General features: G+C 40.0%; 1 protein-coding gene across 1 annotated transcript; it reads right to left on the bottom strand.

Annotated features, from left to right (window-relative positions):
- Positions 1 to 1,100: 1,100 nt before the first annotated feature.
- LOC114554577 (protein bicaudal D homolog 2) lies at positions 1,101 to 13,805 on the bottom strand. The gene is made up of 8 exons (XM_028576501.1): positions 13,261 to 13,805; positions 8,219 to 8,431; positions 6,639 to 6,791; positions 5,896 to 6,360; positions 3,899 to 4,891; positions 3,504 to 3,655; positions 2,777 to 3,008; positions 1,101 to 1,368 (listed from the first exon to the last, which is right to left on the bottom strand). Exons 1-8 carry the CDS (start codon positions 13,498 to 13,500, stop codon positions 1,366 to 1,368), a joined length of 2,451 nt encoding a protein of 816 aa, XP_028432302.1. The 5' UTR covers positions 13,501 to 13,805; the 3' UTR covers positions 1,101 to 1,365.
- Between the last annotated feature and the right edge of the window lie 1,665 nt (positions 13,806 to 15,470).

Below are 15,470 nucleotides of genomic sequence, written 5' to 3' on the forward strand. Positions count from 1 at the left end.
ACATCCTGTAGTCTGAACAGTGTCAAATAAATACAATTGCAGTAATAGTAAAAACAAATAAAATCAATTAGGACAAAGTATGAGCAACAATGTGTACAATATATATATATTTTTTTTACATAGCATAAACATTTAGTAGTTTTTTCTTGCCATGTTTGCAAATTGCACTTTAATAAACAAAATACAAAATGGCACTGAAAGCTTGTTGTTTGCAGATTTTAGGACTTAGGTTTACAAAAAGTTGTATTAAAACAATTACATAAAAAAAAAACTCCATGAGTGAAGTTTATGAATACTATTAACATCTGACCTTAACTTAGAAATCCTTAAATAAAAAGTTTTGCATTAATACTTTTCCTTAGTTATAACTAGCATAGATGAATTTGTAACAGCTCTGCCATGTCTAAAAAGGAGGCGCCCATTTCCACAAAATGTAGTAAGACCCTGAAACTGAAGCTCTGTAGTTGCAGGACCATATAGTGAAAATAATATATTGCATTATTGTTTTATGAGCTAAACAGGAAGTGTTTCCATGGACTGTCAGAAAGGCACCTATACATTAAAAGGCCCAAAGGAAAACAACTAAGGCAGAAAAGTGTATTAGTCTCTTGTGTTAGATTTCAACCAGGCAGTTTAAAATTCTCGTTTTAAAAGAATTACCACATAATTTCTGTTCCTATGAAATAAATAGGGATACAACATATGTTGAATCCCTAGAAATTGTCACATAGAATCTGGTAGATAAACATGCACATCTGCTAAAAACATTGTATTATACTTGAAACAATTAGTATGATTTCTAGAAAGAAACGGGAATCACCTAAGAGCAAATAAGTAAAACAAAAAGTGCACAGTCAAGGTAACACAGGCAATGAGTAATCAGAAAAACACCCATCTTGATTCTTTCTCTGGTTCAATAATAATAGTGGTGCATATTGTTGGAAGACTCAAGGACTGCAGTGGGCAGCTGATGCGATGAGTCATTCTTTCTGCAGTCATTCAAAAAAAAGGACATAATTTGAAACAATAATGATTTCTAGAAAAAAAGGAACCCTTGGCAAATAACTCTGGATGAGTAATCAGAAAAACACCCATCTTGATTCTTTCTCTGGTTCAATAATAATAGTGGTGCATATTGTTGGAAGACTCAAGGACTGCAGTGGGCAGCTGATGCGATGAGTCATTCTTTCTGCAGTCAAAATGTTCGACAATATTTTACATACTGGATTTGGCACTCTAAAACAAGACCCTTGGCAAATACTGTTGGATATGTTCTTGTGTTAGCGACAGCATGATTTGGACCATGATTAGAGAGTGAAGGAACCAGGGACACGGACCTCCTTAAGCAGTCTTGGCATGATAGATTTACTGCAAATGGAAAGATAAAAACAGAAGAAAGATCACATTAAATTGATTGTTGATTGATTGTTGAAATTTCAATTTACACTGAATTACTGAGATGAAGTTTAATAATGAAAATAGCCATTAGGAAAGTTAGATTGAAGCAGAAAGCAGAAGACTGAGGTGTGTTGTTCATGCAGGCTTCAATAATGAGTGACTGTTATGCTGACATAAGTATTCAGAATTCAGAATGTATTTGATACAGAAAATAGGGAATAGCATCTTCTGTGTTAAAGAAAAACATGACTATTGAAGTAAAAACTGAACATCGTTGAGAGTTTTTGTTTGGTATTCAACTTTCATGAAATTCACAGTGGTACCATCATGTATTTGTTATCAATATATCACTAGCTGTTTCAGACCAGTAAGAGAAAAAGAAATCTGTATTACGAACTGAGATTACATTTAAATTAATGTTTTAAGAGAAATAAGAGGTAGATTAAATATTTGCTGACAAATGTAAACTGTAAATAAAATCAAATGTTATTAAAAAAAAAAAAAAAAAGAAGAAAAGAATTGTATAATAAAACCTCTTGTGGCCAACTCTTCAGAAATGGTTTTCAGGCTAGAATTTCTAAACACTTCTTCACATCATGTTTTGTTGATTGTGTGTCATCCTCCTCATTGCGACCACCTCCCAAAAAAATAACTCACTGGCACACTAACATGTCACAGAACTCAAACATGGATGAAAGCTTGGTACTTTCCATGACAAATTATAACAGCTTAGATTTATCACAGCGAATTTGAAAAGGGATGCAGCCTCAAAGCAAATGTACCAGTGTTTCCTCTATGTTGATTTGAACACGGCGGCCCCCCCCCCTCGGCACATTTCGGATTTCGGACTGGACCTGTCCTCACTGCTAAAACAAATCCTACAGGAAACACTGTCTAAGTTGATTTAAAATTAGCACCCAGGTTTCCAATTTTATGTGATTTTCAGGCCAAATAATGATAGAAATATCACATGGAAAATAGGACTTATAGTACTCCATGTTCAGGAGATCTGTGCCTTCCTTGTTGCCAACTAAAACTATATTCTGTATATTAATTGTACCATGAAGACAAAAGAAAGGAGTGGTTCTGCTCAACCAGTCTAACAGTGTGACAACAACCATGTACTGTTACCAGTACAAAAGTATTAAGTAGTATTAATACTAGTATGCCATGTATTGGGTTATAGTTATAATGGCTCCCAAAAGACAGCTTAGTGTTAGAAAAATGAGTGTATACAAAGCCTGAGAGAAATACAAATCTTCAAAAAATATAGATCTAGTAGTTTAAAAAGGCCACATATAGCCTTGCAGCAGAACCCAGGGCCTCCGCTGATGCTTTGTGGCTCAGAGTTGGTTCTGCAGAACAGCTTCTGACTTACATGATGGTTGGAAGAGGCTCCCTTGGCCTTTGTTTTGCCCTTGCCTCCCATTGCTGTGGCACTGTTGCGGCGTGCCTGCTCATGGTCAAACTCCAAGTCCTCCAGGCGCTGAGTTAAAGCCAGTTTCTGCTGGATGGCCATACGCAACAGAGAGTTCAGGGTCTTCTTCTCATCTTCAGCAGCAACCAGCTGCCTCTGCATGTCATCCAGCTGGGTCACGTACTCGTCGCACCTGAGCGTAAGAGAGGGGACATGTGGAGAAAAGAGCACGAGAGGGGAAGAGAAACAAGAGACAAACATTATTTCCAGCAGGTGGAGCAATTTGCCCTGAACTACTGCTGCAGTCACATGTTTTCTCCATTACCCAGACAGCATTTTCCAGATGGGAGGTCTCTGCTAGCTCACTCACACAAGTATTACATCAGACTGTTCCCACAATGCTTTGTGTCTCTCACGAACATAGACACGGACATAAAATACTTGTGCAGAATAATCGCTAAAGTTTTGAATTATTCATCGTTGGGAAAAGATGCTGAAAACAGGCAGAATTAGCACGATATAAAGAAATATCATTGCTCTTTTGGTACTTTTTGTAATGTTTCCTGTAACAGATACAGTACAATAGTTGTCGTGCATTATGGTGTGATGGCCACCAAGGTGCCACATGATTGTAAATTTTGTGTGTGTCAGGGATAAGATATAAGCCAGTGATTATGTATAATCATACCTTGTAGCAAACATGGCTCGAAGAGAGGAGAATGTAGCGGCATCCTCTTTCAGAGCCTTGAGTTCATTGCGGAGCTTCGTTATCGTCTCAGTCACCATAGCCTTCTCGCTGTTATACTTACTCTTCAGGTTGGCCAGAGCAACCTCAGCTGTCTAAAAAGGGAATAAGATCTTATATAACTATTCATTCATTATTCATTCATTCATTCATTCATTCATTCACTTTCGTTAAGTCTAAACTCAGTATTTATTTTTAGATAGCTAAGACTATTATCCCTTTCTGTTGTACTTGTCAGTTTGAGAAACAATGAACATCCTTCCTCTGAGAAACATACACAGCAGGCACGCATGCACACACAAACACACACACACACACACACAAAGTGGTCTTCTGACCTGTTTATTGGCCTTGAGCACAGCTCTGAGTGTGGCAATCTGTTCCCTTTTGGTGCTGAGCAGGGACTTCAATTTGAGGATCTCTTCCATGCAAGCATCTTTGTCCTTGTCTGCCACTGTGCCCAGCTCTAGATTGGCAAGTCTCTGACGTGACAGCTCTGTGGTGCGGTCCACTGCCTGCTGCAGGTGGCGGATCTGGTCTCTGATGATGGCTACGAGGTTATAGACGTTCATGGGTTCTGGCCGCGGCTCTCGGGCAGGGGTAGGTGTGGCGCCGTGGGAATTTTCCTGTTCAGTCTCAGTGATCAGCCCGTTGGTGAGAAGTATGGAAGACTGGTGCTCCTTCTCTTCATGCCCCCTTCTTACTGTGGCCTTGCCTTCCTTATAGTAGTCGAGCATGACACGGTTAGGGGTCTCATTGTTGCACATACACACATGGTTGTAAAGGTTGGCGAGCTCTTCACTGAAAGCTATGAGCTCGTCCTGGGCCACATTAAGGCTGCCGAGTGATTCTCCTGCAGCCTCGCTGACCAGACGGAGCTCCTTCTCCAGACGAGCCACCTCTGCTTGATCTGCTTGGCTAATCTTCTCCAGGGACGCCAACTTTGACCTCAACTCCTGGACGTCGCTGTCCAGCCGCGCTCGCTCATGTTCGTACTGAGTTCGACACTCCTCGTACTGTGACCTCAGAGTCTTCAGCTCCTGCCTCAACTCTCCAGCTTCAGACACCGCCACCGTGTATTTACACTGCAGAATCTCGGGTCCATTAATGTCCAGCTCGTAGTAGTCTCCATCATCATGGCTGTCCCTGTCCTTTTCACTGTCGAGGGCAGACTGGCGCTCCTTACTGGCCTGAAGTTTCCTCATTGCAGCGAGGTTCTCAGTCAGCCTGTTGACCGTTTCCTTTTGCTCGGACACAGTCCCATAGGCCTGTTCCAGGTGCTTCTGGTTCTCCTGGAGAGAGTTGATCAGGGCCATTTTCTCCCGCTCCACCTAAACATGAACATAAAAACAAATGCATTTTCAGTCAGTTTAAAAAATCTAAAACGGAGCAAAAGCCATTTAGCTAGCTGGAAAAATGCACATTTTGTTCTTCTCAACTTGCCCCTCTACATCTAAGCCAGTACAGTGTCCGTCTTCAAATTCAACAAAATTGATTTCATCAAATATCCCCAAATATCTATGTAAAAATGCATATGCAAGTCATATGGCCATAGATGATCAATAACCATGTATTTACACTGTGAGCACTTAATGGTGACCTTTAAAGCTCTGACTAGGTCGAGCGTACATAGTAATCTTGTGCAGCAACATTTTGAACTAGCAAATCATATATTTTTGCCGTTTTGACATGGACAAACTAAGGCTACGTTCACACCACAAGTATTAATGCTTAATTCTGATTTTTTTTTTTTGCTCAGATACAATTTTTTTTTTGGCTGTTCACATTACCTTGTAATGTGGCCTATATCAGATTCCAGTGTGAAAAAAATCTGACCTGGGTCGGATTCAAGACCACATACGGAAGTGGTCTAAATCTGATTTAAAAAAACTGAATCACTTGAACACACAATTAAAGAGTGATGGCCACTAATGTTAAAATGGAAAAAGAATATTTGAGGCTTTGCACTAAAGCTCAACCAAAAGTTTATTTTATATAAATATCTGTGATAAATGAAGATGTTGTTGTATTACACATATAAAATAATAATAATTTTGTTTTGTCACCATAAGGATTTGTTTAGGTAAAGTCATGATAGCTGGATGTGCCTGTATGGACCTTCAGAGAGCAGAGGGAGTAAACTAAAAAAGGCCAGAGATGAATCTACTCAAACAAACAATCAAAGACAATATTTCTGTGCATGTGTGTGATGTTTTAGCTGAAAGTTGACTGTACTTTGAGTGAATGTGTTCAAATCATGGGATCGGGCAACACAGTGCAGTAATTCCACCAGTAATGGTGCCGATAGTCAAAGGGCATCTCATGGACTTCATACCTGCGCAAGCTGTTGTTTGAGTTTCTGGATCTCAGAGATGTTGAGCTCACTCAGCAGGTCGTCCACCAGACTCGGAGCTGGCTGGAAAGCCCCCCCTCTCTTGTTCACTGCCTGTCTGTAGTCCTCATCACCTTCGCCTGTCTTGGTCAAGCCGTTTTCAAAGCCTCGGATTAGATCGTCGTTGTCGGGCTCGGTGATGGCGGAGGGATCATCGTGGAGTTTTAGGTTGTCGATGGAGATATTGAAAGAGCTGCTGTACACGGAGCCGCCGATGGTCATATAGTGGGAGAGCTCCTTGCGAAGAGTGGCCTTCTGCTCACGCTCGGTTTTAATCGTTTCTAAGGCCTCCGTCAGCTGTCGCTCGGCGATTTCTTTCAGACGCATGGCTTCCTCCAGCTGGCTGTGTAGGCACTGGGAGTCCTCCTCCACACGGCTGATCTCGTGCTTTAGACCTTCAAATTCCACCTTAGCAGATGGTCAAAGACGTGAATAAAATGGTTAATTTTAGTCAATTGACTTTCATTATGCCAAAGTGCCTAATATTGTCCAAAATGATCATAATATTGTCCAGTGAGCATGAAAAAAAAACTTTATATATTTTAAATATGTGGTTATATTAAAACAAAAAAACAATAATGTAGTTAGTCATAAAAAAGAAAAATAAATGGCTATTTTTCTATGATTTTTACCCAGTTCAAGACGTGTAACAAACAGAGTATCGTGTTCCTTCTTCTTAGTCTCACCTGGTTCTGTCTCAGCACTGAGACTTGTTTCTGAAGAGAGATGTTCTCCTCCTCCAGCTCGCTGTAGTCCTGCAGCAGACGAGCCTCCCGCACCTTGCACTCTCTCATGTCATCACGCAGCTGACCTCGCTGCAGCTCTGCCAGCTCGCAATTCTGCACACAGGAGGAGAGTGGAAAAGAGAGGACATGTTATGGGAGGCTGCATGACAATAAACTCTAACTAAAAAATAAATGCTGACCACCTTTGAGTAAAAAAATAAATAAATAAAAAATTACCCAGGTAGTGCAAACTACATCCTTGCAAGTGTCTGGTCAAGTGAAATGAGGATCAGCAGGTTTCACATACCACAGGGGCAAGACTTTGGCAGGCGGCTGTAATGACGGAAGGAGGACATGGTCCACTTACCAATCCATGTGACAGAGAGCCCCGGCGGAGGACATCCTTTGTGTCACTCACAGTAGACCATTACATCATCTTTCCTGCTGGTTTCACGGCAATCCTCCACAACATGCACAAACTTCTACTTGCTCACAACCCACCCTGACTAGTGATGGTCTGTCTCCATGTCAGTCTCAACTTCAGATATCTTTACCAACCTTCCCTTTCATACTATTGATTGTAACAGATGAATACCATTTCAAACACATAGGCTATTTGATTCAAAGTTTAAGGCTCCCATTTACAGCAGTGAGAAAAACTAATCCCGATTTTAGCACTTACAAAAAATTTACATTTGATTCAGGAGAAATAGTTCCAGTTTGACAACACAAAAGGCTAGTATAAAAACACACCACAGGCGTAACGGTTGGTCTGTGTGTCAACAACGTCGAGGGAGCAATTGCAGCTTATCATATTAGAAGTAAACAAAAGAAATATCAACTCGGTAAGGTCCAGTTTTAATCGACACATACAGTACTGACTTAATCAAGACAGTGTGGTACAGTGGTGCTCATAAGTTTATGAACCCATGCTAAAGTTGACTAAAAAGAGGAATAAAAAAAAAAAAATCATCTTTTGGAAATGTATCTTAATGACTTAATAAAAGAAATTAGGAAAAATCCAACCTTTAAGGACACCAATTTTCTTTGTGAATGAATAATGTATATCGTAAATAAATAAATGTTCTTCCTTAAAATACAGGGGGCATAAGTATACACACCCCTATGTTAAATTCCCATAGAGGCAGGCAGATTTTTATTTTTTTATATTAGATTATTTTTTTAAGGCCAGTTATTTCATGGATCCAGGATAATACTATGCATCCTGTTAAAGTTCCCTTGTCCTTTGGAATTAAAATAACCCCACATCATCACATACCCTTCACCATACTAGAGATTGGCATGGGGTACTTTCCATAAAATCATCTCTCAATGCAAATCAAACCAGCTATTAGGCTAACTAAATAAATAAAATGGGTTCATAAACTTAATCACCTCTGTACAGTTTAACAGCTTATGAGATTTATTTTATATTCTTTATAAATTAGGACCAGCATGACTGAAATAAGATTTTATTTAAAATGAGCACAAAATTAATATTGTAAATCTGCTTTTTAATATTTGTATAATTAAACGATCACCTCTCTCATCTCCAGGGCAATGGACGACAGGCGATCATTTTCAGCTTGTACACTGGTGAGGGAGGCTTTGGCGTGTCGGAGATCATTCTGCAAGTCTAGGACCTTCTGCTGGTAGAGAGCCTCCTTGCTGGCAGACTCCAGGATCAGTGACTCTTCCCTGCTTTCTCCATCTGCTGCCACCTTCCTGTGGGCTGAGTAGGCTTGTCCAAAGGCCTTGGGACAGAGAGAAAGAATAAACATCAGAAGAAACTACTTTGTTCGAGGATTAATAGCCGGGCTGTTTTAAACCACGCACACAGAACCACAAGTATGGCCACAATAACCACCACTGGCAATAGATAAGGCTTATCTTACACAGTGTTTATTCGAAAATACCAAGGGCCTGTCATTCACTGAATGTATTACTGGCTGTCTGTTTGCCTTTTGTGTTACAGAAGACCATCCACTCACAAGTAATGTTGCTGCTGCATTTTGGTTTTATGTCATGAGGTTCATATTACACATTAACAGAGCATGCAATGAGATTATTGCACGCAAGCACTAATTAATTACATTTAAACTGCACGTATTGGAATTTGTCATGGTCACATCATGACAAGCTGGACCCAGCTGGAGGCTGCAGTTGTCCAATCGTCAAGGGAACAAAAACCTCTCATTCAGTTTGGTCTGTCTTGGAAATCTGAGTTAAGACAACCACATACAGTTAAACATTGAAAATATCTAAATGTATTACATTTCAATAAAAAGCTGTGCTGCAGACATTTATGCCCGATTTGCCACTGCAGTAGGCATTTGATTTAGTCATGTTGGCAAAAGGTGGTGATTACTAAGTATGCATTTAAATCTGGACTCATTTAACTTAAAAAAACAGCAACTTTATGCACTCCTTTTTTTTTTTTTTTAAGTGCCCCCCAATTTTGTAAATGCCCCAATTTTTTTTAGACAGTGGGGTCAAAAGTCTTACATTTCCTACAGTGACCCAACCTTTACCATTTGATTTACATAGTTGTTTTTAACTGTACACACCCTGGGTGTGAGCAGCACTCCCTTACATATTAATTCAGGGCAAAAACATTTACTAAAAGTTACATTTTTATTCGTATTAAAAAGGTCCCATGGCATGAACATTTCACTTTATGAGGTTTTTTAACATTAATATGCATTCCCCGGCCTGCCTATGGTCCCCCAGTGGCTAGAAATGGTGATAGGTGTAAACCGAGCCCTGGGTATCCTGCTCTGCCTTTGAGAAAATGAAAGCTCAGATGGGCCAATCTGGAATCTTCTCCTTATGAGGTCATAAGGAGCAAGGTTACCTCTCCTTTCTCTGCTTTGCCCACCCAGAGAATTTGGCCCACCCATGAGAGACAGACATCATGGCTTTCAAACGAGCAAAATGGCAGTTGGTCAAGGCCCAACCTGCCCCTCCACCTTGCCCCCCCCCCCTCCCCCTCTCCTACTCAATAGCTACAGACACAGAAATGGCACATCCTAAGGAAAGCTCATTGTGGGACTGGCTCTAGTGGCTGTAATTCTGTACCATGGCTAAATTTAGGGAAAGAGACTTCAGATACAGTATTAGGGGACCACTAAGGCCTATATAAAAGCATCCAAAGAGCACCATGTCATGGGATCTTTAAACCTAATCACACATTGTGATCATCAGTTACTTCTTTAATCAATTTCGATCCTACTAAAAAAGGTACAGTTTCTAAAAATGACTGCAATATAATGAAAATAAACCAAGAAATGGCTTTGCAATTTGTCTGAAATGCTGCTGCATTTTGGGCATATTCAGTCACTTTGGACCACAATAACCACATAAAAACTTCATAGAATGCTTGGTGACACATTGAAAAGCCCTTACTCTCATTATGAGAGTTTCATTACCTGTTTTATATGTTTTAATGTTTTGTGTGTTGTATGTTATGTTGTGGTCTACAAAGTTTTAAGGATGTCCTGCCTCTTAGACTGTAAAACTAGTTTACCTATGGGTACCAATAAAGTAACCTAACCTAACCTCTCTGCTCCAATAAAGGCGTTTCCAGAGCAGAGAGGTGGGCAAGGCGGGGTCTAATGGAGGTGACCCCTAGTGGGGTTGTGAATGCAATAATGGCTGGATACCAAGAAAGGTGTACAGGCTTAAGTTAACAGTGCTGAATCAGAACAATAGTTTAAATAGGATGAACATGTTGACATTATTCCCAAAGCCACCTGACTTAGAGGCTTGTAGACATCCAGCCAAAAAGCAGGGACACTGAGCCAAACTGTTGATGTAACAACTACTGTCTAAGAAAGTCCTGAAACCCACCACAGATCTGTAGTTCTCCTTCCCACCAGCATCTAACCCCTCATTTTCTTCCTCAACAGTTTCCAGTCAAACAAACAGATATGTGTGACAAGCAGTGGTCAGTCATAATAGGATTCGATCTGTAGCCTGAAGCACAGTGGATGCTGACAGAGGATTCCTTAAGTTCTCCTAAATCAGTGACATACTCTAAAAAGAGAAGTAATAGTCAGAATCATGAGATACCAAGACGATGACTACAACGAGTCACTTAGTGATTGGACTGTGGTCTATGCCATGATGACTTCCGTAATGTAGGCAAAAATCACCATCAACACACACAACTGAGAATAAGTCATTGGAACTTATACAGTAAGGACTCAAGCGAGTCTGGGGGTATAATTTATAATTAGAAAACAGTTGTACCAATAAGTCAATCTGTCAATTTGCGTCAAAAGGAGCCAGTTGGTGAGGTGGTTCGGGCATCTGGTAAGGATGCCCCCTGGGCGCCTCCTTAGGGAGTGAATGGATGGATGGATGGATGGATGTCAATTAAATGCCAAACATTCCCTGGTTGCAGCTTCTTCAATGGGAGGATTTGATGCTTTTTGTCATATGTGACAGTACAGGATTATATTTAAGGTTTCGACTGTTGGTTGAGTAAAACAAGCAACCTGAATACATGACCTTGGGCTGTGGGAATTTATAACCGGCCTTTTTTTTTTTACTATTTTGAGTCATTTCATAGATCAAACATTAAAAAGCGCTGATTAATTAGCCTACTAATAAAAATAATCATTAGTTGCAGCTCTTATTAAAAATTGGACTCTATCAATATGAATTTAATAATGTGTAGTAACGCTTGTTTTTCTTTACAGCACAAGTAAACTTCAATCTTCTATCTGAGCCCATTAACTTGTTTACTATTCTGAGCGGTTATCTGTACACAATATTATGCATTTGTGGCTTTCTGGCTAACAGTGAAACACCACGCAATAAAAAAAATCTATCAAAATACACTAAATTACTAAAGAGTAAGCGAAGGAGGCATAGTCGATAACAAGTGGCGACCACAACTGCTGAATGTTGAAGTGAATGTGGAAGTGCCTTACTGTAGGATGCAGTTCCTCTAAAGGGTTGTTAAAACTGGCTGCAAGACTGAGTATAATGAATAGAAGGGAAAATCCCAACGTCTCTCTTGAAATACAGTAAAGATAAATACAGTAAAGTCGTGGAAATTTCAAAAATCATTGGTTTATTAGGACAAAATGCATGTTTTGTGCCATGTTTGCTTGAATGACAGGTGTCTGAATGGGTCTCTCACATTCAGCTGTGGTGGTCGCTGCTTTTCCCGTCCCAGGTTTACATCGGCTCTTCCTCATTCTCTAATTTTGCAATTTTGGGCTCCAATGACAATAACGGAGATCAATGGGTGATGTGACGGGCTACCATGTTCACACTAAGAAAAAAAGTCTTTGGAGTCATAATGAATGCGAAAAGACATTTGGCATAAAGTCATAACATTTTAAGGCTTTTCTGTAGGGGCTCCTTGGCTCTGGAATGGCCTGCCAGAGGCCATTAGACAGAGTCTATTGATGCTTTTAAGACTCACTTTTATTCTCTGGCTTTTTTGTTTTACCCGTTTTTGTCCGATTCCCTGGGTTTAGATTGTGTTTAAACTTGCTTCTATTTTTAATCTTGTTTTATTTCCACAACATGTATGCACATATCTTTATGCTTGTATACATATACAGTATGTCTGTCTTTCTGAAGCACTTTGGTGCTAAACTTGTTTGCATTTTAAAGTGCTATACACATGAAATAAACTTAAAACTTGTTGGGTAAAACCAGTCTCGGGCAGCTGACTGCATGCTTTACCTGAGCCCAGTAACAAATCCCAAAAAGATGTAGGAGAAATTCAGGGAAACCAGTCTATCACTGTAGTTTAGGGCTGCTTCTCTTAGTCGATTATTCAACTAAACGGTTGTTTTGGTCTTAGTCAACTTAGATTTCTTTAGTCGATTAGTCATGTTTGATGCTTTTTTCATGCTGAATGACTTATTTCCAAGAAACATACGAGCACATCTCTGGTAAACACAATAATTAAAGTGTTGCTTTTGCATGACTCTTTGCGGATTAACTCAGATTTACAAATCTGTCGATTAAATCAAACTAAATCAAGTCGATGCAATTTAATGAGTGTTAGTCGACTAGGATTTTCTTTAATCGAGCACAGCCCTACTGTAGTTGTGGGTTCCAAAAAGCAGGATACATAATAAGGAAATCAGGATAGGGGAGTTTTAAAAATACCATGGAGGGATATTAGGTTTCTCAAGATTCACTTTAAACTGATGAACACGTCTGAAACGAGCCTGACCCTTCCTGTTACTTTTAAAGCAAATAAACTAAGAGCAGGTTGGCCACATAGGCATCTAAATTTAACATACTGCTGCAGCTGCAGATGTCTGATTTGCAGGCGTCAACCTTACATACCAAGAAGAGCAAGTACGGGCAAGCGACCAAAAAGTAGCTACTGTTAATTTATGGTTCTGATTACAGACTGTGTGGGTCTGCGTGACACGTATCACAAATCAGTTTGTAAACAGCTGACCGTTGATGCACCAAAATCTTAACGTGCTGATAACATCGATATTTGCTTATTTAAATGCCATGTGTTCACATACCGATACAATTAACATTCGGTTAACGTTACAACGACCCTCGAGTGTCTGGCTGCGTGGCTATGACCTCCGGTTACCTCCTTCAGCTGATCCAGCTCCTGTCGGACCGTCTCGTACTCGGTCTCCAACTCGTCAAATCGCTGCTTGAGCTGCTGTTTCTCCTCCAGCACCGCCAGCCCGTACTCAGCCGCCTGGATTTTCTCATGGGTGGTCTCACGGAGCTCCCTGGTAAGACGCTCGACCTCGACTCGAAGCCACTGCGGCCCGGCCTCTGTCACCAGTACCGCTTCGGGATATTCCTGCTCCTCCACAGACATCTTGGTGAGCCGCCGACTCCCAACTGTAACGGGACCCAACCCTGGCTAGCAGGGGCAGTGCAGAAAACCACCAAGACCAAAAATCACTGCCGTCTTTGTTTGAACCGCATAGTTGGGACTTAAACGGCATTAAGTTCCCTTTGCCTTTTCCCGCCGCAAACTTCAACGATGCTGAACCTGGGCGATACTTTTGTCATTCTCGAGGAGTTTCTTCCACCTCTTCACGAAGCTGACAGAGGAAACTTCAGTTGAGATCATCGATTGGAAAAAGCTACTCCTGCACCACATTCAAATCGGTGTCAGTGGGAAGGGAAATGTAGTTTTGAGTGTGATGTCAGTATCTCAACGAATACGTACTGCAGCTGCTTATTGACTTCAATTACCAGAATGCACTGCGCGGGCTTGTACGTGATGCATTAAATTACTGAAGATTCCAATACAGCACTGCCATCTAGAGACTTTACAATAAAACTACATCTAAACCATAGACTAAATACTAACAGTCTATGATCTAAACCCACGAGACAAAGTGCATGTTATTTACTAAAGGCACAATTTGTGATTATGTTGCTGCAAAAGAAACGATTATTTTCACAATTAATTAACTGTCGAATATTTTCGGATAAATTGATTAAATGTGTAGTCTTTGAAATGTCAGGAAAATACCCGTCATGAGCTACTAGAGCCTAGATGTCTCTTTCTGTCTTTTTGAACCCAATAAATATTCCATTTAAAATGTATATAAATGCATAAAAGCAAGCTGGAACCATAGACGGACCAAAGAGGTAGCATTTTTGCTTAACTACATGGACTGACACTATTTAAAAAACATATATTAATGTGTTTATTTTCTTTGTTTACATCGGTAATGTCTGTACAGTGTTTACTGGCATAACTGACTCAATGCCAAAGAAAAATGTTTTTCATCTAGATGTCAAACTCTTTCATTAAATAGGCTACGTGACTGAACAATTGTCATTTAGCCTCGAACCACCCTGCACTTCAAGACTGTAACAGCGTTACAACATAACGTTACAAAACAAATTCATACAAATGTGAAAGTAAAACCTTCTCATTTGGGACTTTCCTTCTGTCTGTGCACAATACTTGGCAGAGTAGTTTGACCTCAGGAAGTGGCACCTTTTTCTGTTTGATGATTCAGTTGTTGCTACGCCTACCTGGAGAATTCACCTGCAGCTGAACATACATTGTGTGTATACCTGTGTTCCTCGGTCTCAGGGTCTTTCACCATGGGGTAATGTTAATCCATTCAACCTATATAGACCTATATTACTATATACTTTACTATATATCGCTTTCTGTATCTATCAATAGACCACTCTCTACCAAGAAATAATAATATAGTTTCTTTTTCAGGAATATGGAAGTGGACTTTTACCAACACTGTATGTAGCCTACATTATAGGAATGGCACACAACACATTTATTTAGAAGATATTTCTTAATTTTAATCTATGCTTCTGAACATTTCAGACAAATATTACCATTTTTATTCGATTTGCTTTGGCCTGGGATGGGGAACAGCACTCTATAGACCCTTTTGTTGTAAGTAGACATAAAGTATAATTTAAGTTCTTAAATGCTACATAATTTAGATCAGGGCTTCTCAAAGTCCGGACCGTTAAAGCTCCACAGCAATATAATATAATGGCTAGCCCAAAGCATGGCTATATTATATTAACGGCCGAAAGGGGCCGCAGGTTAGGCTACACCCCGTGACTCTTCCTCTGAGACAACAGCGTTCTGTATGCCCTGGATTCAGACTGACAGGCTAGAGGTTGAAGGGACAGGTTTGAGAGAGGAGAGGCAAATAGGGAGGGGTTTTATTTTGTGTGGTGTTTAAAATGTTCTAAATAAATAACAAAATGAAAATAAGGTAAATAGGTTTTGTCTTATTTTTACAACTGAAATTATTTTTTTGTTATTACAAAGAGAAAGTAGGCTACCTA

Source organism: Perca flavescens, chromosome 4, assembly GCF_004354835.1.
Source record: "Perca flavescens isolate YP-PL-M2 chromosome 4, PFLA_1.0, whole genome shotgun sequence".
Classification (NCBI taxonomy): domain Eukaryota; kingdom Metazoa; phylum Chordata; class Actinopteri; order Perciformes; family Percidae; genus Perca; species Perca flavescens.

Coding starts and splice junctions, on each gene's coding strand:
- LOC114554577 (XM_028576501.1), bottom strand. CDS start 13,500: ATGTCTGTGGAGGAGCAGGAATATCCCGAAGCGGTACTGGTGACAGAG. Junction 8,432..13,260: donor AGCTGGATCAGCTGAAGGAG/GTAACCGGAGGT, acceptor CTCTGTCCCAAG/GCCTTTGGACAAGCCTACTC. Junction 6,361..6,638: donor CAGTGCTGAGACAGAACCAG/GTGAGACTAAGA, acceptor CCATCTGCTAAG/GTGGAATTTGAAGGTCTAAA.